This window comes from Schistocerca nitens, chromosome 4 (assembly GCF_023898315.1).
Source record: "Schistocerca nitens isolate TAMUIC-IGC-003100 chromosome 4, iqSchNite1.1, whole genome shotgun sequence".
NCBI lineage: Eukaryota > Metazoa > Arthropoda > Insecta > Orthoptera > Acrididae > Schistocerca > Schistocerca nitens.
In genome coordinates, this window is record NC_064617.1 from 828,491,088 (window position 1) to 828,515,847 (window position 24,760).

The 24,760-nt window shown below is 38.3% G+C and overlaps 1 protein-coding gene across 1 annotated transcript in view; it reads left to right on the plus strand.

The window, feature by feature from the left end:
* LOC126253253 (ATP-dependent DNA helicase 2 subunit 1) overlaps nt 1-24,760 on the plus strand; it is a 130,026-nt gene that overhangs the window by 78,625 nt on the left and 26,641 nt on the right. Inside the window, exons 6-9 of the mRNA XM_049954457.1 lie at nt 1,091-1,169; nt 7,647-7,724; nt 12,295-12,430; nt 16,567-16,758. Of these exons, the coding sequence (XP_049810414.1) occupies nt 1,091-1,169; nt 7,647-7,724; nt 12,295-12,430; nt 16,567-16,758 (485 nt within the window). The remainder of the gene's footprint in view (nt 1-1,090; nt 1,170-7,646; nt 7,725-12,294; nt 12,431-16,566; nt 16,759-24,760) is intronic.

The following is a 24,760-nucleotide window of genomic DNA, read 5'->3' on the forward strand; positions in this document are numbered from 1 at the left end:
CTCGCCGAGGGGAGTAGGAGGCATGGAGACAAGGTCGACTCGCGTGATAGAAGGCAGTACCATTGTCAGATACAAGCAGCAAATGCTGCAACACCTGAGGCCCCAATGCTGGGCACTGTAGATGACAAAAAACGGGATGGTGACAAAGGCATGTACGGAGTACAAGTTGCCCCAGGCACCATATGTGGGACATAACAGTTTGTGGGACCCAGGCCAAAAAATGTCTTTTCCAGGGAGTAACATACACCAGACCCGAACTGTGCAGTAAAGTCGAGTCTGATACACACATGGGATAAGGTTAAAGTGTCTGAGCAGGTACGTATGAATCCAGTCCAGGCAGAGATGCGGAAGGGTGAGATGCCAAAACCAGGCTATTGTGAAGTCGTATAGGTTAGGCCATGTGAATATGGGGAAACAATGGGTGCACGTTCATGTTCCGTTTTAACGATTGTTTGCCCTTTATATTTCACTGGGTTCTCACAATCTTGATGTGAAATGCCTTGTGGAAGCACTTGGAAGTGTATTGGTAATGGCAGAAGGTCCGTTGCTTGTAGCAAACAACACTACTGATCAAAAAATTTTTGCAGGGACAAAATGAACGATGAACACAGTCCGGGGTCACCAATGTGGATATTACATATGGTAGTTACGTAAACTACATTAGTAATAGTCAACCACATGATGATTGAATAGATTTATTCGGCATGAGAACACAATATGACACGAAACTTTACAAAGCATGGCATGAAAATGTCCAAATGTCAAAGAAGTCAGCGTAGAGGAGAATACAAAACCAGTGCTATACTTTGCTGTGGTCAACACTCACCACAGACATACATAAACCTCCCCCATTCTGTACTCTTTTCTCACAGAGGAAAGAAAGTTTTGAAAGTCTGTTCTACTTTTATGTGTGTCTGTATACAGTACTAAAAATTTCATGTCTTGGAGATAACTGCAGGCCAACTGTTCTGTCCCCTTGTAATTTTATACATAGTTTTTTTCTTAAGATGATCCTTTTTGATTGAAAATGCAAAAATGTTTGCAGTAACCATTAATTCGCTACTTTCAGCATATATCTATTTCATTTCAGAAAGGTACCAAAACCTAAGAAAACTCATGTTCATAGAGAGACAAATGAAACAGTACATCGTGGAGGTCGCATCAATGCAGTAAGTGATCTAATTCTGTTCAAATTAGTGTTTTTTGTGTAACAATTATGTTTGAATTTTATAGTTGTGGACTGCAAGTCATGTTGCTGGTAGAACAGGTGATGTGCCTTGAGAATGAGAAAATCTAATGGGGGATGAAAGACCAGCTATTGGATTAGATTTAGATTTACAACAGCCAAGTGCATGTAATGTGAAGTTCTCTGGTGGGAGGTTGGTAGAAAGCTCAGCACCATATACTGCACTATACACTGTGTATTCAATTTTGGAAGATAAGTTTATGTGTGGATGACAGGGACATAGGTAGCAGAAATAAGATGCCCGAAAGAAGATGCCTAGACTGTCGTATGAATCACTCAACAGATATGTGTGTGCTGGATTTTCTCATTTATCAGCAAATACCCATCACGCCCAGAACCAAAATAGACCAATGACACAAAGAGAGAAAGGAACTATGAAATTGGCTGTTTGTTCAAGTAATAACAACAGTGTAGCTTTAGAGTAGAGTTGCTAACTTTTTTCATTCTAATTACAGCAGACATGAGTTCTCTTAAGAGACTGAATGAAAGAAAAATAGCATTAATGTCATTGTAGAAGTATCACATGTGTATGTTGGCTGAGTTGTTATGTTGTCCACAAGAAAAGTCAAGCCTAGTGCTGATTTTGCACATCCCTTAATTGGATAATATTTACATTGCCCATTCTATTTTCACTCTCACTCCCTCATGGTTTTTTTCTCCTGTATGCAGATAGGCTAGTCACACCAAATACTACACAGCAAAATAAGTTTTGTGAATAATCAAATGTTTATGTTAAAGGGGAGAATGTGGTAAAACTTTTACTTTCTGTGTAATTTGTTACAAGAAGAATTTTCTGGGGCCGCGCGGCTATCTGCGTTGTCTGGGGCGCCTTGCCATGGTTCACGCGGCTCCCCCATCAGAGGTTCGAGTCCTCCCTTGGGCATGGGTGTGTGTGGTGTCTTTAGAGTTAAGTAGCATGTAAGCCTAGGGACCGATGACCTCAGCAGTTTGGTCCCATAGGAACTTACCACAAATTCCCAATTTTCTGGAACTAGCACTCTCATATGTCCATTATCTACAGTTAAATGAATATGCAAAGGAACATTCTCCTCTTCCTCCTCCTCAAATATCCAGGATTTCAGTCTTGTTAGAATGTCAGTGGATCATGTAGTAACAGAGTTGCTACTTGGATAGCATATTGTGGAGCCGAATTTTAAAATTGCTATCAGTGTGCCAGATATGCAGAGAGATACATTCAGATTTTAGTATGCCTAAAATTCTTGTAAGTGCTCTGGCATTGGTCCTAAAACTCAAGAGATTTTGGCTGAAATCATGCATTTCACAGTGTTTTGTAAGTATTAATAGTGAATTCTAGTACATGAACTTCAAATTAATTATGCCATTCAGCAAGACAACTAAAAGATGAGCTTCGATGTTGTCAGCCAAGAAACAGTCTCTAGGAGCTGCTGTTATCCAATAGCATAAGATTTTAGCCTAGTTGAATACTGTGATACAGGAAAATTAACATGTTCTATAGCTCCTGCGATGCATGTAACATTCCAACAAAACTTTCCAAGAATGTCAGAAGTGTCATCACTCAGCAGAGTGATGCTCACTTGTCAGCTGACTCCAAATTTAAGTTACACACTAACTCTTCATACACATTTACTTTGATCCCTCTGCATTATTATGAGTTATTCAAAACACCAATTTCATGGTGACAATTTAATGGTACACATAGAATCTGTGAGATTGTTTATACACACTACTGCTATTTACTGGGGGTTGTATTACCACTCGGAGACACTGAAGTTCCATTATTCTGCTTTATAGAAGTAAAAAGTACATACAAATTCCATTCTATTCAGCAATAATGCTTATATTCGTAGCTCTGTTGATGGGTTGCTTCCTAGGCGGGAAAAATTGAGGTTAATTCAGTGCCCGATTTAAAATGTTTCTGTTGGACATGTGTTATCTAATAAACTGCTTCATCTGATAAACTGCTTGAGATTATTGATTTTAACAGAACATTAAGCCTGTGCCTCCCTTTGTTACATGGATGTTGGGTGGACACAACAGACTTGATAAATTTAAAGAACAACATTGTTTCCATCAAGCTCTTATTTTAAATAGTAATTTATTAGGCATTACTACCAAATTCTAAGCTTTGGCCATTCTCAAATGCATCTACAAACATAACAGCACACCAGAATGAAGTGGAAATCAAAATATAAAAGTCTACAACTGCACTGGACATAGAGTTTTCCCAAAACAGACTGAGTAATTAAAATAGATGTAGATACTTCATCCTTGTATGTAGTGTAAAGCAGAAATTTCATGCCATGCACAGTTAAGCGTGTCATGGTCATCAGTATACACAACCTAAAATGTAACATGGGGAGAGTAATTGTAGGTGTAAGAATAACGCTAATAATAGACAGCAAAAACTCAAATATAACCACAAACAATAGGAAGAGACATCTACTGACAGCTATCCCCAGACCACACATACACAAAGCTGTTTACAGTTTCACCATGTGTGAACAAGTATATGCACCTACTGTTACTACATGCATATTGTAATTTAGGTCTGTACATTAATGTCCCCCCTCCCCCATGAACCATGGACCTTGCCATTGGAGGGGAGGCTTGCGTGGCTCAGCTATACAGATAGCCGTATCGTAGGTGCAACCACAACGGAGGGGTATCTTTTGAGAGGCCAGACAAACATGTGGTTCCTGAAGAGGGGCAGCAGCCTTTTCAGTAGTTGCAGGGGCAACAGTCTGGATGATTGACTGATCTGGCCTTGTAATACTAACCAAAACGTCCTTGTTGTGCTGGTACTGCGAATGGCTGAAAGCAAGGGGAAACTACAGCCGTAATTTTTCCCGAGGACATGCTGCTTTACTGAATGGTTAAATGATGATGGCGTCCTCTTGGGTAAAATATTCCGGAGGTAAAATAGTCCCCCATTCGGATCTCCAGGCGGGGACTACTCAGGAGGACGTTATCAGGAGAAAGAAAACTGGCGTTCTACGGGTCAGAGCGTGGAATGTCAGATCCCTTAATTGGGCATATAGGTTAGAAAATTTAAAAAGGGAAATAGATAGGTGAAAGTTAGATATAGTGTGAATTATTGAAGTTCGGTGGCAGGTGGAACAAAACTTCTGGTCAGGTGAATACAGGGTTATAAATACAAAATCAAATAGGGGTAATGCAGGAGTAGGTTTAATAATGAATTAAAAAATAGGAATGCGGGTATGCATAGTGAATGCATTATTGTGGGCAAGATACATACTAAGCCCACGCCTACCACAGTAGAACAAGTTTATATGCCGACTAGCTCCACAGATGACGAAGAGATTGATGAAATGTGTGATGAGATAAAAGAAATGATTCATATAGTGAAGGGAGGCGAAAATTTAATAGTCATGGGCGACTGGTATTCGATATTAGGAAAAGGAAGAGAAGGAAACTTAGTAGGTGAATATGGAATTGGGGTAAGAAATGAAAGAGGAAGCCGCCTGGTAGAATTTTGCACAGAGCATAACTTAATCATAACTAACACATGGTTCAAGAATCATAAAAGAAGGTTGTATACGTAGGAGAGGCCTGGAGATACTCGAAAGTATATAATGGTAAGAGTATATAATGGTAAGGCAGAGATTTAGGAACCAGGTTTTAAATTGTAAGACATTTCCAGGGGCACATGTGGACTCTGACCACAATCTATTGGTTATTAACTGTAGATTAAAACTGAAGAAATTGCAAAAAGGTGGGAATTTAAGGATATGGGACCTGGATAAACTGACAGAACCAGAGGTTGTAGAGAGTTTCAGGGGGAGCATTATGGAATGATTGACAAGAGTGGGAGAAAGAAATACTGTAGAACAAGAATGGGTAGCTTTGGGAGATGAAATATTGAAGGCAGCAGAGGATCAAGTAGGTGAAAAGACGAGGGCTAATAGAAATCCTTGGGTAACAGAAGAGATTCTGAATTTAATTGATGAAAGGAGAAAATACAAAAATGCACTAAATGAAGCAGGCAAAAAGGAATACAAACGTCTCAAAAATGAGATCGACAGGAAGTGCAAAATGGCTAAGCAGGGATGGCTAGAGGACAAAGGTAAGGCTGTAGAGGCGTATATCACTAGGGGTAAGATAGATACAGCCTACAGGAAAATTAGAGAGACCTTTGGAGAAAAGAGAACCACTTGCATGAATATCAAGAGCTCAGATGGAAACCCAGTTCTAAGTAATGAAGGCAAAGCAGAAAGGTGGAAGGAGTATATAGAGGGTCTATACAAGGGCGATGTTCTTCAGGACAATATTATGGCAATGGAAGAGGATGTAGATGAAGGTGAAATGGAAGATATGATACTGCGTGAAGAGTTTGACAGAGCACTGAAAGACCTCAGTCGAAACAAGACCCCAGGAGTAAACAACATTCCATTAGAACTACTCATAGCCTTGGGAGAGCCAGTCATGACAGAACTCTTCCATCTGGTGAGCAAGATGTATGAGACAGGCGAAATACCTTCAGACTTGAGGAAGAATATAATAATTCCAATCCCAAACAAAACAGGTGTTGACAGATGTGAAAATTACCGAACTATCAGTTTAATACTCCACAGCTGCAAAATACTAACACGAATTCATTATTGACGAATGGGAAAACTGGTAGAAGCTGACCTCGGGGAAGATCAGTTTGGATTCCGTAGAAATGTTGGAACACGTGAAGCAATAGTTGGAACACGTGAGGCAATACTGACCCTACGACTTATCTTAGAAAATAGATTAAGGAAAGGCAAACCTATGTTTCTAGCATTTGTAGAGACAGAGAAAGCTTTTGACAATGTTGACTGGAAAACTCTCTTTCAAATTCTGAAGGTGGCAGGGGCAAAATACAGGGAGCGAAAGGCTATTTACAATTTGTACAGAAATCAGTTGGCAGTTATAGGAGTCGACGGGCATGAAAGGGAAGCAGTGATTGGGAAGCAAGTGACACAGGGTTTTAGCCTATCCCTGATGTTATTCAGTCTGTATATTGAGCAAGCAGTAAAGGAAACAAAAGAAAAATTTGGATTAGGGATTAAAATCCATGGAGAAGAAATAAAAACTTTGAGGTTTGCCGATGACATTGTAATTCTGTCAGAGACAGCAAAGGACTTGGAAGAGCAGTTGAATGGAATGAGCAGTGTCTTGAAAGAAGGATATAAGATGAACATCAATAAAAGCAAAACAAGGATAATGGAATGTGGTCGAATTAAATCGGGTGATGCTGAGGGAATTAGATTAGGAAATGAGACGCTTAAAGTAGTAAATGAGTTTTGCTATTTGGGAAGCAAAATAACTGATGGTGGTCAAAGTAGAGAGATATAAAATGTAGACTGGCAATGGCAAGGAAAGCGTTTCTGAAGAAGAGAAATTTGTTAACATCGAGTATAGATTTAAGTGTCAGGAAGTCTTTTCTGAAACTATTTGTATGGAATGTAGCCATGTATGGAAGCGAAACATGGACGATAAATAGTTATGACAAAAAGAGAATAGGAAGTTTTCGAAATTTGGTGCTACAGAAGAATGCTGAAGATTAGATGGGTAGATCACTTAACCAATGAGGAGGTATTGAATAGAATTGGGCAGAAGAGAAATTTGTGACTCATCTTGACTAGAAGAAGGGATCGGTTGGTAGAGCATATTCTGAGGTATCAAGGGATCACCAATTTAGTATTGGAGGGCAGCGCAGAGGGTAACAATCGTAGAGGGAGACCAAGAGATGAATACGCTAAACAGATTCAGAAGGATGTTGGATGCAGTAGGTACAGGGAGATGAAGAAGCTTGCACAGGATAGAGCAGCGTGGAGAGCTGCATCAAACCAGTCTCTGGACTGAAGACAACAACAACATTAATGTCTATGCTATGTATAACTGTGCGTGGTATGTGGTTTCTGTTTTATTCTACATCAGACTATTGAGAAAACATTACATTCAGCACAGTAGAGTGTTTAATATTTTGACTTCCCTTTAATTCTGGTGTATTGCTGTTTTTGTAGATACAACCCAAAAATTGCTAACACTCAAAACTAGTTAATAGTATTAATAAAGTACAATTTTAAATGACATCCTGATGGAAACAATATTTTACTTTTGATTTATATCTGTAGAGAACTACCTGCTCACAACATAGTTATTTGTGTCTTGTAAACATTATAACTGTCAAAGATCAGTAAATAAATAAGTATCCACTGAAGATGATGTGACAGTATTAAACTTATTGGGCATATAAAAACGTAAATAACTGTATCTGCAAAGGTGAAAACTCTGTATGTACTTTAAGCAGCAAGCACAGAATCAGAGCAGTTAGCTTCCAAGTGGTCAAGTACATAAAGTACTTCGTGTGTTATCAAACTTTATTTCTGAATTTTGTTATTTACTTTGCTTTCTGTTTATATTTTTCCAGGACACAGGGGAATTGGTCGAAACATTCAATGTTTCCTATTCAAAAGTATTTGCTGGCGAGAAAGTGGAATTCACTTCTGTAAGTATATTTAGAATCGTACCTAGTATCAGGTTAATATGTTTATTTATCAGTGAAAAATATGTTAGTTTTTGTAATTCAGAATCAGTTTTTAAACTGTTAAGTCTCTGTATTGCACTGAACAGGATGAGAAGGAAAGACTGACTGACTGGGGCTGCACCAGATGAGATTTGAAAACCTGAGAGCTTAAAGGTGGAAGCCAGGGTAATATGCAAGGCAGAAATTACTACTAAAACATTGTACATGAGTTAATAAGAGTGAAAACCTAACTGCATTTTATGTAACACTGGTGGAAGGGTGGATGGTGAAAAATAGGCAAGGCAGAAAATGAAAGACATAGAAAACTAAAATGGAATTAAGAAATGAGTAGTTAACAGTGAAGAAATGCTGAGACAGAAGGAATTAATGTGAATTAAGGCCAGGTGGATGGCGAGAACCAGGGGCATTGTGGTGCTAGTGCCCACCTGCATAGTTTTGAGAAACTGATGTCTGAATCCAAATGGTGAAACAGGCACCAAGGCCAAGACTGTCATGTTTTAGAGCATACTCTGCAACATGATATTGTGTGTTGCCAGTATACACCCTCTGCCTATGTCCATTCATCCTAGCTGATAATTGGATGGTAGTTTTTTGGAGGGATCAGCATCACCAGGATTTGACGTGATGGCTTGGAAATCTGCTTTTGAACTAGGCTGGGGGAGTAGTTACATTCAGTGATGGCTGTGGTGCACCCAAACAGATATGTTTGCTATGAAAGCCAAAGCTGTATGGGAGAGAATGTTTGACATGGAAAGGATGACAACTCTTAAAAATGTAAGTATTGTTGTTTGTTAGTAGGTTTAATGTGGACAGAAGCACATAGCTGGCCTATGGTGAGGATGAAATCAACATCAAGGAAAGTGGTATGGAATTCGGAATAAAACTACATGAAATTTAATTGGGAGAAGGTATTTAGAGATTCCAGAAATTTTAACAGGTCATCTTCACCATGAGTCCATATGACAAAGATGTCATCAATGAATGTAATCCAAACCTGGGGCTGAAGGCTTATGGACCCAGGAAAGCCCCCCTCCAAGCGACCAATGAAAAGTTTAACATAGGAAGGAGCCATCCTGGTTCCCATGGCCATACCACTGATCTGTTTTATGTCTGCTCCTCAAAGGCGAAGTAATTGTTGGTAAGTATAAAGTTTATTAAGGTAAGCAGGAAGGATGTCATAGGTTTGGACTCAGGTGGCCACTGACAGAGTAAATGTTCAGCAGCAGACAGACCATGTATGTGGGTGCGTGGGGTTTGCTGGTATAGAAAGAGATGACATCAGTGGCGACAAGCAAGGTGTGTGGTGGGAGTGCGACAGCATGGATTTCAGATGATCTTGGAAATGGTTGGTATCTTTAATACAGGAGGGAAGTCTTTGTACTATGGGTTTCAGGTGTTGATCAACTAAGGCAGATACACATTCGGTGGGTGCTTTGAAGACAGGAACTATAGGGTGAGTGGGTTTGTGGATCTTAGGAAGAATGTAAAAGGTGGTTTGTAGTTTGGGTGTGGTAAGAAGTTCTGCAGATTGAGGTGTAAGTCCTAGTGAGGGGCCTGAGGTTTTTAGGAGGGACTGCAGGTCAATTTGAATCGCAGGGATGGGATCTTGATGGCAGGTGCTTTATGTAGAGGTGTCAGACATCTGGCATAGACCTTCATTAATATATGCCTGCCAGTCAAGTATCAAAGTGGTAGAGCCTTTGTCTTCACATAGAGACTGGAGTTCTACAGAGGACAGGTTAGGGTCATGTTGTAGGGACCTGAGGAAGGGCGGTGAAGAAATGCTGGATGTGTGTAGTTCTTGGAAGGCTTGTAGGGGATGAATTTGAGGTAGTGGTGATGGATCAAGTTGGGATTGTGGTCGGAACTGTTCTAGGCAGGGTTCAGTGTCAGGTTTGCTGTTGGAAAGATTTTGGGATGGGTTGCCAAGTGATATTTCAAGTCGATATTACAATTAAAGGAAAGTAGTTGCTTCAACAAAGCAGCATGTTTAAGTGCAGGTGTACGGCTGAAAGTGAGACCCTTGCATAATACAATTAATTCAGAAGGGGAGAGAATTTTAGACAAGAGTTTGGAAACACTGTACTGTTGTGACGGGTTCTTGTGATTATGAATTATTATTGGTCTGGGAGGCAGTGGTGAAGGCTGTGGGATGTTAAGGAGTTTGGCCAAGCTCGGTTTGTAGGAGAGGAGTGGTGGTTGATGGTGTGACTGTTTGGGTGCTGCGGATGAACAAGATGGGAAATACCACTGCTGAGGTAGATTAGGAGAAGGTGGGATAGCTTTTTGAGTTGAAGTCTGGCGTTTTGTTGCAGTCTGAAGTTGGCGTGTTGGATGATACGATCCAAGGAAACATGAGGGGCAGATAACTGTAGTATTTTGTAGAAGAAGAGAAGTCTGGTGGTATGGAAATTGGCAGATGAGGCATGTAGGTCACAGATTAGCAGAGGAAGTGCAAGAGATTGCTTTATTTGAAACTGTAAAAGAGCCTGGTGTACAGTAGGATTACATCCAGAAACAGGGATTTTCAATGTTAGGCCTTTGGAAGTAACTCCAAGGGACAAGCACCGTTTCAAGAAACAAAATGTGGGACCATAGTTTTTATGTACCATCGAAGGGAGAGCCCTGTGTGAAATGACACCTTGTATACTGGTTGTTACGTAAACACTGTTCAGCCTTTTACATCAGCGTGACTACCACCCAGTTACCAGTTAGGATGAATGGGTGTAAGCAGAGGGTGTATATCGGTAACACACAATATCCTGTTGCAGAGAGTGTAACAGGACCTCAGTGTCTGTTTCACCACACACACCATCTGGTTTCTTCCCCCAGACACCAGTTTCTCAGAACTTCGTACCGAGCGAGGTGGCGCAGTGGTTAGCACACTGGACTCGCATTCGGGAGGACGACGGTTCAATCCCGTCTCCGGCCATCCTGATTTAGGTTTTCCGTGATTTCCCTAAATCGTTTCAGGCAAATGCCGGGATGGTTCCTTTGAAAGGGCACGGCCAATTTCCTTCCCAATCCTTCCCTAACCCGAGCTTGCGCTCCATCTCTAATGACCTCGTTGTCGACGGGACGTTAAACACTAACCACCACCACCAGAACTTCGCAGTTGGGAACCAGCACCACAACATGTCCTTTGTTCTCACCACCCACCTGACCTTAATTTACTTTAATTATTTCTGTCTCAGCATTTCTTCACAGTGATTACTCCTTGCTTCACTCCATTTTAGTTTTCTATATCTTTTTTTCTGACCTGTCTATTTTTCACCATTCCCCATCCCACCTCTGTTACATAGAATGTACTTAGCTTTTCATCCTCACTAACTCATGCGAGATGTTTTAGCAGTAATCTCTGTCTTGCATATTACCCTGTCTTTAAGCTCTCTGGTTTTCAAATCTTGGCTGGCACAGTTCCCAACAATCAGCCCTTCCTTCTCATCCCGTCTGGTAAGTCTCCCCAGACCCGGGGTTCTGGGTTACTTTCCAAACTGAACCCCTTTTTGTAAACCTCTCCAGTCCTTTTCCTTCATTCCTCTTCCCACATGAAGATGGACCTTAGTGTTCATCTTCATTTTGTGTGAACAAAGGATGAAGGGGGGGGGGGGGGGGGAGCAGGAAACAGAGGTTACAAAGTAAAGGTTGAGTTTGAAAGCTAAAAAATTCATGCTGCCCAAAAACTACCAGTATTATATCATCATTCAATTCAGTGGCCAAAACAAAATTTCAAAATCAGAATTTTGCATTGTGTATTTAGGAACTGAAAGCAGCATTAACCTTGCACTTGCAATTGTGTACCAGAGCTTAAATCAGTGCTTCCCCATGCCCCACCCCCATCATCCCCACTTCCTTCAGTGATACTATCAGTTCTCATAAATATGTGCAGATCAACAATATTATATAAAGGTTAGATAGCTACTCACTGTAAAGATGGCATGTTGAGATGATCCCTGTGACAAATGGTTGGACATAGGGGTGGACTAGGATGGGGAGGTTGGGTGGGTGATGAAACACCACTTGAGGGGAGCTGGGAAGGACCTTACATAGGATGTACCTCATTTCAGGTGAACATAACGTGCTTCAATCTAAGGTAACCTACTGTCCCAACATCCTCCACCCAATAGTTTCCATCCCCTCTGCCCTGTCACCTCCTCCCAATTTATGTTCCTCACCCTCATTGTGCTCCACTCTCTTCCAATGCCACTGGTCTTTTCCCCTCTCTGTAGCTTCACCAGAAAGCCACATGTTCATCCCTTCAGGCAGAAATAGAACTGTTAAATATCGCCTCCTCAGAAAGAGGAGACCCAAGGTGTGTGTGTGTGTGTGTGTGTGTGTGTGTGTGTGTGTGTGTGTGTGTGTGAGAGAGAGAGAGAGAGAGAGAGAGAGAGAGAGAGAGAGTGAGAGTGTAGGTGAAACACTTACCTCCCAGCAATCCCTATATCAAAGGAATTATTTTTAGTTCCACTCTATGGTGTTTGTGTTTGAAGGTCTTTGGTGTACGTGATTTCATTGCTCTTTTTTTTTCCAGCTAGAGTTGAAAGAGATTAAGAATATCGTGGAGCCTGGAATTCAGTTAGTAGGCTTCAAGCCAAAGACAATGATAAAACCAGAACTGCATGTGAAACGTCCAACATTCATCTACCCTGCAAATGATGTTATTAAAGGTGATTTTTGACTTTTTTTAATTTAAGATAAATTTAATATATTTAAGGTAAAATGCTTACCAGATTGGTCATATTTTGAAATGAAAACTAGATAGTTGCTATGGAGACACTAGAACTGTGAACATATTTTCTACTAAAACACCTTTCCTGCATGATATTTCCAACCTCTATGAAATTACACAAGATATTTCATGTTTTGTTTGCATTTCTCATAGTGTCACTAATCCATTTATGCAGCAGGTGTAACCTCTATTAGTTTATTGCTTTTTTACACACTTGGTTTATACTTTTATTCATAGCATTTTCATTTGACTCATGCATCACATCCAGATTCATGTTTTTCATTGCCTCCCATTACAATAATTTGCACTGTTTTGGGATTTATAACTGTTGCATTAAAGGCTTTTTTTCATGTATTTTCATCAGAATGTGATTTATGCTCTTAAAAATTTCCAGTTCTCATGCTTGGAAAGGAAAGATGAGTGATCAGTCTTACAAGATTTATATACTTGATTATGTACTCAGTAACCTTAAGGATATGGTTATCAAAATTAAGAAAGAAAGAAAGACAGACACCATCTGGGTCCTTTTTAAGTTTATTGGGATTAGTTGTTTCGACCCTTGTCACAGCTCACTTCCAGATCCAAATCTAATTACTGCGAATGACAGTTCTGCATTTTAAATGTGATTCATAGTACCTGTAATTAGAATCAAACTTGAAGATGAAATGTGGTCACATTGTCATCAGATAGCGTCATGTCTAATAATATAATCAAAAGTGGCCAAGGGGCATCCTTCCCACTGTCACCTCTCTTGTCTTGCAGTACTTTGGATATAGGTGCTATTTGTCATTTTACGTAATAGTACAAAAATCACAGCCAAAGGTACAGTCTTGTGCCGGCTGACTAAACTGAAATGCAGCATGCCACTTTTTTACCCACAATAGGGCACCAGTAACCCACAATAGGGCACCAGTAACCCAGAATGGGAAATACTAACCTATAAGGGCCCTTCAGTATTTTGGAACTATCCCAAGAAGACACAAGAACTTTCCTGCGAATAGGATACATTGTCATTTTTATATTTAATGCATTGTATGTTCTTATTGCCGTTGAGGTCCCCTGCAGGTGGAATCCGATCAAGACCAACAATAGAACAATATCTAATTGTTTGGCAAACCTTCACGAATGTGTGTGTGTTGGAGACTGGTCCTGATGGAAACAGGTTACTCCTTTATGATATAGCTTTTGCACTCGTGAGAGTATGAAATTATAAAATTACTCATAATATGATTATATTGTGAAGCATCAAGTAGATCATCTTCTCTGTGAAGTATTTGTTGTATACATAAAAGGATCCAGCCAAATGTCGCTACTCACTCATGGCTTTTGTAAAATATCTGATGGATTTAATGGACATCAAAACAGGACAAAATGCAGTCAGTTTACTTGTGAGAGGCATTCAATCGTTGAAGAAATTGATTTCCCAGAAAATACGTCACCAATTAACATTTATATTGTCCTCAACAGATGAATGGTGGGTAAATTAATGATCATTTTTGCAGATTATGAGTAAGATAAATTAGAAAGAGGTTTCTTTTGACAAAGGAAGATTCTGGTCTTCTGGTTTGTTAAAATTTGAATAAAGGCTGCACAAAACTTTTTGTAGCTGGTTGGTGTCAGATTATGAAATCCTTTATGTCACGGATAAATAATTTGGTTTCATCTCACCTTTACTCAGATTGGCACGCAGCAGTTTGGCATTGCTTGACACAAGACACATGAAGACTGTGATAGAGATATTGTAAAAGCACGTATGGCGAGGTGACACAACAGTTAGCACGCTGGTGTTGCTTTCAGGAGGGTGATGGTTCAAATCTGCATCTGGCCATCCAGATTTAGGTTTTACACATTTTCTCTAATCACTCATAGAAAATGCCAGGATGGTTCCTTTGAAGGGATGTGGCCATCCTTGAAACGTTTGAAGTTTGTGCTCCATCTCTAATAACCTCGATGTCAACAGGACGTTAAACCCTGATCTTCCTCCCTTCCTTCCGCACCTTGCATACTGTCTCAAACACTGCCTCCCACCTGAGACAACAATCAAAGGCTTCATTAATATACTATTAGCTTTTTCTTTGGTTCTCTGTGTATGTCATATAGAATATATTAGGACTGTCAGCATCATGTTCTATTGAAAACCTCACACGATATGAGCTATCAAGTTTACATACTTCCTTAAGTCCTCTGACCATTCTAGAACATATGTGGTCCATTCGAGTGTCACAAATAATGTTTTGCTACACTTACAAAAGCTATATTAACACTAAACCGTAGCATGTCCTGTGCAAGTTGTGTGTCACAATACAGTTCACTGACAAGCAGGAAGTGAGTCACGTACTTAATGAAATGGAACATAGCTAGCTATTGCCTATAATATGTGCATAGAAATAAAATTAAGGTCATGGTGTATTCATAGACAGAGATGCTGAATGGCTAAGTGTGAGACTCTTGAACAGGTTGCTCAGTTTTGCTAACTTGAGAGTTGAACAGTAGAAAAAAGATGTAGTAGCAAGGATTGTGCAAAGCAAAAGGGCTTTCTGTAAAAAGCCACAGCTGCAAACATTCAAAAATGTACACCTTGAGATCAGGAAAATGGTTCATCTAAATAATTGTCATACGGTCAGTGAAGGCTTCAGTGAGACACTCAATATATTCCGAGAGGGACAGCTCGTCACTGCACATGCGATGACCGCGGGTGGCTGGGCTGTACAGAAGGGACTTCTTGGTATGAAACGAGTGCCTCATGTAAGTACATTAAATCTTTCAGATATCATGGTTTAAAAATGAGACTGTTCATCTAAATAATTGTCGTACAGTCAAGCACAAGCTTCAGTATCTTGAGACAATGTGGCATTTCTTCTGTTGTATTTATACAAGGTGAAAGTGTCAGTTGCTACATCATATATACGGACACTCCATGTCAAGTGGTCCACATGATCCTCTCCAATTTTGATGAAGTTTTTATGGGGTGTACATATAGGTCTTACATGAAGCCGTGCCAAATTACTGTTTGATAAGTAGTGTGGTGGGACCATTAGTAATGCTGCATAAAGGACAGTTTTTCCATGGTGCGACAGATAGGAATAAATCATCAAGTTTGCTTTGCTGCTGTTCATGATCTGATAGGACTTCCATGCTGAAACTTGGAGATTCTACTTTGTGGGTACAACAGTCTAATTGCTGAACATGTGCTCAATTTACAGCAGATTTATTAATTTTCTGTCACAGTAACTCAGAAATATTGTTAGAGGAAATTTGGATCATGTTTGGCAGTTTTTATCATATGACAGAATGACTTTCTGCTTCTGATGTGTTCTTCATTTGCAGCCTACCTGCGTGTAATGTGTCTGTACAAGCAGCGTCTTGATTACTCAGATAATAACTGAGTTATCCAAGATTAAAATTGATTCAAAAAATTTATTCATCAATTTCGTCAGATTTTTCAAAAGACGATATCTCAAAAGAGTCATCTCAGATTTAACTTTTCTTTGCACCATTTCCTGATAAAACGGAATGAGCTCTTTTCAGTGGTGCAAAGAAAAATCAAATCTGAGATGACCCCTTTTTGAGATATAGTCTTTTGAAAATCAGACAAAATTGATGAATAAATTTTTGGAATCATCTTTAATTGTGGATAAATCAGTAATTATTTCAGCAACGAAAATTCTAGGTTCTAAAATCTGCAATTTAGTGAGAGGTACATTGCTTCTCACTATAAAGATGACATGTTAAGTGGCAGGCAAGTACAGTTAAGACACACAAAAGCTTTCAGCCACAGCCTTCTTCTGAAAAAGAAAGAAAAATACACACCATTCATTCACACAAGCAACCACACCTCACACACACATGGCCACCATGGTAGCTCGGACCAAAATGCCAATCATTCTACCACCTGTATATACAACCTATAAAAATTTAATCAAAACTCTGGAGGCATGAGAGGGGAGCTTCTTTAAATTTATGCCACTTGACTTAGGGTGACCTATAGATTTATTCAGTTCTAAACTTTAATGGAGTTATTACATCATCTGGTATTAGAGATGTACATCCTTTGACTTTTCTTTTATTTTTCAGGTAGTTCAACAATATTTTCTGCCTTGCTGTTGAAATGCATTGCACGAAGTGTAGTTCCTATATGCTGGGTATGTGAACGCAGAGGGGCAAGTCCCCGTTTGGGAGCTTTGCTTCCACAAAGACAGGAATTTGATAAACACAACAGGCCAAAGGCATATGATGGGTTCCATATCATCTACATACCCTTTAGAAGTAAGTGCATTATGTTACTTACCTAATCCTACAAAGTTGCCAAGAATTAGAAAAAGGTTTTTTTGTTATTTTCATTGATTGGTACGGAACAGTAACAGTAATATTGGGATAATGTAAGAGAATAAGGAATGATGATAATGAGTAAAGTGAAACATATTGTTGTTCATAAAATTTGATGTTCATGTTTATAAATGTTTATCTACAATCCCTAATCTCATTTTTACACTTGTAAGACGCATTTGGAATTGCAGTTCATGCTTCACCATTGTTTGCATTGTTACATCTCACCATTGTGAGGGTATGTATGCATGCATGCATGTCTCTATTCCATTTGTTTCCCACGTGTTAAAGTGTACCATTCGTTAACAAGAGGTGAAACACTAATCTTCCATTATTTTTTATGTTATCTGAGCTGTTGTGTGGATTGAAAGAGGATCTTATCAAATCCATCTTGAAGGCCTTTATGTGTAGATTAGTTTATTGGCAACTTTCAATTTTAATTACAGCTTAAATTCAATAGGTTAATTTTTTCCCAAGCCTAATGTAACATCAAAGAGAGTCCTCAATGTATGATAATTTTTGTGAAGCTCTTTCAGCAAAACATTTTAGTTTTTCCAACACATTTTAATTTTATTTTGGGTAACTGCTTATGTGCTTGAATAGATGAGAATACAGAATGGAATATAATATGTACTTGAGGATTGATTGCAGTGCATCAAATAAAGGAGTATTGGTTGTTTCCTTATAACTTGTAGTTGACACTTGATAGGAATCTCTTTTGTGGGCTCTTATGGTTAATATTCTTATGTGTAGTAGATGTGGTGACAGACAGACAAAAACAGTTATATATGTCCACTGAAAAAGACATGTCCTACTATTAACATTAATCTCCATTTGTCACCTGATTACACATAGTCATTGAGAAGATTGTAATGGCTTTGCCCCTGATAGTGAGAACCATTGTCTTATAATGCAGTGTCGTTCTGTTATTTGCTTGACTCACATGTTTTAATGAATTGGTTCCAAATCTCTCTGACATCATATTCTGAGAGACTGTTTAATTGCCTCAGCTTAAATACAATCTTTGAATAAATAGTGTTGCCTGGAAGGTTCCTGTAGAGATGCACATCATAATCATTTATATAGTAAAATCATGTACCACAATGATGACTCCCAGAACAAGAGATAGAAATACATTGAATCAACAAGCATGAGTGGCCACAGTCACCGATCGAAATGTTCTTACAGCAGTCTGTTAGCAATAACTGATAAATGTAAGCAGGGTCAGCTCAGTGTAGTCGTAACATTAATCAAAAAGCTGCTGGTACATAGATGAAGATGAAGCTGGGCAACTGTTGCTGTATCATCTGCTGAGGAGAGACGGTCTAGAATTTCAGCCATGCAATATTCCTTCACTCACAGTCTTACAGTATGACTTCATGCTGTGAAGGAACCTCTGAGACATGGTCCAGCATTTCAACCAGTGTGATATTCCGTCATTCATAATCTTGCAATATGAATTCTTGCTGTGAAGGAACCACGGTGGAGATCTGCCAATGCCTTGCTCTCTGAGTCTGATCGACATTCAACAATTGTGAGTAAAGATTAGTTTGGCACGAACTGTGGAATTTTGATGAATGTAATATCAGGAGGTGACTCACGAATTCCTCAGAATGCTAGTGCCTTGAAAGTTAGTCAAAGAACTGCTAAAGAATAGATCTGTATATATGTTGATCACAGTAAAGCTAGGTAAAGTTAATTTAGAAGTTGTAATAACCTCAGAAAATAATCTACAATGATAATGAAACCTGCATTTGTTTTTTTTAACCTAGTTTTCCCATCGGTCAGTGTACTTTTCCAACATTTAGCCTATGAGTGGATTCAGTTTCTGAAACCAAATTTTACGAGGTTTCCAAAATAGTCTTAGACTTTTTAGTGGACTTGGAAGTTTTCAGTCATAGATATATTTAGATGTGGAAATTAGTGACCTTAGAAGACTCACCAGGCTTCTTCTCTTACATGTTTTCACCCATTTGGTCCAGAAGGTGTGTGCCGTATTCACCTGTAATTGTGTTACCATTTGTAAGATAAATAGTAGTGAGAATTCCTTTTCTAAGAAAACTCTAACTATAATGATTCCAGTAGATGAAACAGACTTCACCTTTCCCTGTGAATGGCCTCTGTTTTTGTACCTTGTAGGAAGTGGTGCATCTGTGTTCCATTCTACTATCATATTGATACACAAAATAAATTTGATTATTTTCAAAACAGTTTAAACATTGTTGAAAAATTACTTTTTGGTTTGATGTTTGAATACAGTGAAAAAAACACTGTAAATCACACAATAGGTTGTTCTCCTAATTTTCATAGCCAAACACAGAGTGGGAAATGGAAAACTGGGAAATCAAAATGACCAGTGTGAGGTCTAGTACAGAGAGGGAGGGATCACAAAAAATTGCTTGAAAGTAGTCAGCGTACTTAAGAAAATCATAATTAGTAATTTGACAGAAAATTGAAATATTTCATGAACAGATGCTGCTAGCAATGTAAATTAAATGTAAAAATGTTCATCTCTTTAAGTCGTAGCTATTTTATGCGTAAAAAGTTAAATTTATGTTTTATTTAAGTGCCAAAATTGCTTCCTTTGAATCAAATATTAAATTCAAGAACAAAAGATTCTTGCGAAATAAATAAGGAAAGTTCATCTATTCAAGGCATAGCCATTTTGCATACAAGAAGTTGCATTAGTGTGATACTTGATTTTTAACATGGTTTCTTTTGAATCAGGTGCTAAATTCAGGACATTCCGAGAACATCAGACAATAGGATGACAAGTAAGGTGTCAAAAAGTTTATCCTTTCTTCCTGAACAAAACATGAAAATAAAAAAATGGAACAAAAGATAAATGAAATGGAACAAAAGATAAATGTTTTGTGACGTGATTTTTGTAAAGATAGGAAATAAACCAGATTAGAGAAACATTTGATGAGCCTTTGAATGAAGCTGAAAATTATGTAGAGCAATTGAAGCATGTCAAATGTCTCTGTGATCTGTTTTATTTCATACTTTTAGGCAAATAATTTTACAAAACATTTGACTGATCCTTACCTCCTACCAACCCCCCCCCCCCCCCCACCTTACAAAAAGAAAGAAAAAAGCCCACATTGCAAAAAGCTTCCTCATAGTTAATTCTTCATGTGGTATATTCTTAATTTGTCTATAGCATCAGCTGTTTTATATACTATACCTCTAATTATTCATTGTCCAATATAGTATTGGTTGCAGGGATAAAAAAAGAGTACATTCTCTGGAGAAGATTCTCAAAGCAAAAGAACATCCTCTGAGAAAGTTCTCAATTTTGTATGAATAAAACAATCGAAGCATTTTCTCTAAACAGGCAGTACTTTCTTGCTACTTCCCCTCCTTCTTGAGTAAGTTCTCAGCAAGAAGGTTCTCAGTTTGTTTACATTTGTGTGCCAAAGAGTGTGTGTGTGTATGCAGAAAAGTACGTGTTGTGTAATTTATGTAACTGAAATGGAAGATGCTGAATTTGCTTTTGTAAATATTATAAAAAGATTATTTAGCAATAATAAGTAAATTGAAAACTCCTATTGCGAGAAAGGAGAAGGCTGAAAGTTGAAATTAAGTGTCGCTATATGGCAACTTTTGGAAAAGAAAATAGCTATCACAAATATTAAAATACTGCACAATATGAAGTGATGAATTAAGTGTAAGATCAATGTCAAAAAATGGGGAATATGAAGTTCGCATTAAAAAATAGGAAGAGCTGTTTTTTAGATGGGGATGACTGCAACTCTCTATTATACATGAAACTTGGTAAGTCCCCTTCTGTCCATTTTTTATTATGTACTTAAACGCTCTGAAATTGTGAATTAGAAAACAATTCCTTGGAGAAAGAAGGTACTGTAGTTGGGGCTTGTGCCTCTGCCTGTCTCTCTTCCCAGAACCTAGCTTTGAATTTGTAGATCAGAATGAATTATTAGAGTCTGACTCTACATATTTTGAGACACAATCAGTTCTGCTACACTCCAATTTTAATCGAAAATGTTCTGGATGTAGTGGATCCAGAAGTTACAGTAGCTGCTTCACCAACCTCACCTAGTTTGGGTCCTGAAAGAACACAGAAGGGAAGGTGATTAAACATGGAAACAGAGGAGGTGATCAGTTTGTCAAATCCTGAATTACAGAGACTAGTTTTGCTGTACCAGTTAGTTATATTGAAGAGAAAACGGCAGAAATTGATGAGAGAGGAGAGTGAAAAGTAATATGTTTTCTAATGTAACACTAGAAAACTGTTTTATTATTATTATTATTATTATTAAGGATTATTTTTTAAATTTAAAGTTCATTTACACTATTCATTCACACAGGTTCACTACAATTTGTGTTCAGTGAAACAATAAGGGTAACATGTTCCAGTTTCGAATGTTTAGGTTGAACAATTTGTGCAGTTACTCACTGTAGTATCTGGCAAGTACTTTCACCATACCCTTGGAACAATTTTTGGTACAAGTAAAATTTCCAAATCTAATTTCAGGAAGTTCCAAGAAAAATCAAAATACTATGGAATTAAAAAAATCAAAATACTATGGGATTTAAAAAAGGAATTAGACCTACTTATACAAAATTTACTGACAAATACCCCATGCATTACAGTTGATGTATAACATTAGCGTTTTTTCTCTTCTGTTACTACCACGTATATGTATGTATGCTGATCCTTCCTCTTCCATCACTGTAATAGTATTGTCTTCTCTAGGTGCACCAAAATCATCACCCCCATTTGTTTTGCAACAGTGTACAAAAAACAAAAACTATGATCACTTTGGGGGTTTTTGTATGAGCAAGTTTTATTTTGTTTTACAGAATTGGGAAACTGCTTTCACCTGTCGAAAGCAACGTTGATCATCATCCTGTCTTTGGAGTGCAGTCTATTGCAGACCCTCTCCTCAGGTGTTTGTGGATTCTGGAATAATGTCATGGCTATGGTGCAATGGTATAGCTCTCATCTCCTAAAAGTAAAGCCTTACACTGATTCGCTTCTGGTGTCTGGCATACATCAGAGTCTCTCCATACATCAGAGTCTCTCCATATTTTAAACTCAGACGGTGAAGCATTGATACTAGTAAGCATTTCTCTATAATCAAATGTTGCATGCACATTGATACCATGGAAAGCCATTTCAGTTAATATATCTATCCCCATGCACAAAAAGTTTCATGATTCGTATGTGTGTGCAGTCAAGAGCCTTCACTGCACAGGGAAACTCAGACCATGATCGCTACTTAACTTTTGCTGTTTCTAGTTTACCTACATTTTTGGTGAATCGGATCCACAAAGGTGCTTGAACCATATCCAAAAATATAAGTGACAGTCATCTGATGTATATGTAAGTCTTCTCCTACACCTTTCTGAAAACCTGCATCAGCTAAATAGCACAAGGAAGTTTTCATTTTCAATTCATTTGAAAGGGTGACCCTTCTTCTTTCATGATTTTTGGAAAGAAAGTGATTGCCAGCCAAATAATGTTTTCATTGTCAAATGTATATAAACTTCTAAAATTTCTGTCAACAGTATTTTTTCAGACTCTGTACGCCTCTATCAGTTTTTGCTGTTCAAGCACCATAAATTCTACTGTTTTCATGCACTAAGTAAGACCTTACCTCAACAAACTTCTCCCAGCTCAAAGTACACTACAGAGTTCGCTTCAGAACTCTGAGAATGCTCTCCATTGTGAGAAACTCATCCAATTTTATTCATAGGAAATCAATGAATATTCTTCATGTTAAGCGACTTCCCCTACCCTTTTACTCATGCTGAGGACATTCTTGTGTGAAGTATGAGGGTGAGTCAAATTAAAACCTTAAATATTTTTTAAATATTATTTATTGTGCAGAAGTGGTACAAAGCTCTATCACTTTTCAACATAATCTCCCCCACACTCAATGCAAGTCCTCCAGCACTGACGAAGTGCATAAATTCCTTAGAAAAAAATTCTTTTGGTAGTTCGCGCAAACCACTCATGAACCGCGTGTCGTTCCTCTTCATCAGAACGGAACTTCTTTCCTCCCATTGCATCTTTGAGTGGACCAAACATATGGAAATCACTTGGGGCAAGGTCTGGTGAGTATGGTGGATGAGGAAGACACTCAAAATTCAAGTCTGTGATTGTTGCAACTGTTGTAAGGGCAGTGTGGGACCTTGCATTGTCTTGTTGCAAAAGGACACGTGCTGACAGCAATCCACGTCACTTTGATTTGATTGCAGGCCGCAGATGATTTTTTAGGAGATCTGTGTATGATGCACTGGTGACAGTGGTCCCTCTAGGCATGTAATGCTCCAAAATGATGCCCTTTTCATCCCAAAAGAGAGTCAGCATAACCTTCCCTGCTGATGGTTCTGTTCGAGACTTCTTTGGTTTTGGTGACGAGGAATGGCACTATTTTTAGAAATTCTCAATTTCTTGCACTCGACAAGGTGGTACAGTGGATAACTGCTTGATTCACATTTGGGATGAGAGAAGTTCAAATACCCATCCAGCCAGATTATGTAGATTTTCTATGGGTTGAAAATCCAATTGAGTTGGTCAAATGCCATTTGTGAACTTTTGAGATGGAAATGACCAGCTTCCTTTCGAGAGTCTTTACCCATTCTGAGCTTGTGCCCCATATTAAATGGTATTGTCGTCTAGAAAATTGATTTTAAAATATGATTTTCTGTACTTCTTTCAGTTCTTGGCTTTATGTTATATGGAAGCTTGTTAAGACCTTCAAACTAGAATACAGAACCACATTCTTGTACCATACACAAAAATATAAAGTCTACTTACTTTATTATTAGTAACAAATACCATTAAGGAGTAAGTGTACTGTGAGGTGGGTGTAAGCAAAGTTATTTGGAGGTGCCTCTGCAGAATTTGTAGCTATTTAATTAAAACCATATTCTTACTGTACACTGTCACTAAATAAATGCTGTAGTTAATTAGCTGCATTGTCTCAGAACATAATTCTGTAAGACAACATAATGTGCTAGCATGAAAAATAAGTCATCGGTCTGGTCTTAAATCTCGATAACATTAAATATAAGTGCAAAATGTGCATAACTGAGCTTCTTGATTAGTTTGTTTTTGTGTTGACTGCACTTTAGCTCATTATCCCAACTGGATTTGTAATCCAGTTGGGATAATGAAATTTTAGAAATAGTTTTATATTTAGTGTTTGACATGGTCTGTTTTTGGAACTAGCATGTCATCTTTATTTGTTTGAAATTGTGTAATATGAGATTTCTAGAAACTGTTTCTTTGCAAAACGAGGAAGAGAGTGCCACTGAATGATACAGGAATTAGGGTGGTAATCATTAAAAGAAAGCTATTTTTCACTGTGGCAGGATCTTCTCATGAAATTTTAATCACCAAGTTTCTCCTCCGGTTGCAAAAATATTCTGTTGGTGCTCACCTACATAGGGAGAAATGATTACCATGATAAAAGAAAAGAAATCAGAGCTAGCACAGAAAAATTTAAGTGCTCGTTTTTCCCATGCACTGCTAGAGAGTGGAACAGCAGACAAATAGCTTGAAGGTTGTTCAGTGAACCCTCTGCAAGGCACTTAATTGTGAATTGCAGAGGTATCATGTAGATACAGCAGTAGATTAATAACAGCAACAGTGAATCCATCCAGGAAAGTACATCAGTAGGTTTTGACACCACATACCTATTATTAGAAGACAACGAAAACAGAAAAACCATAATACTTTTTCATGTAGAATTGTTTGGATTGTCAAAACAAATTAGTGAGAAAAGGCTCAGAAATCTGTATCACAGATTTTGATCAACATCATTACCTTTACTTCAGATTCATCTACATGTACATGGATACTCTGCAAATCACATTTAAGAGCCGGCAGCAGGTTTATCAAATTTCCTTCATAATTCTCTATTATTCCAATCTCGTACAGTGTGCGGAAAGAATGAACACCTATAAC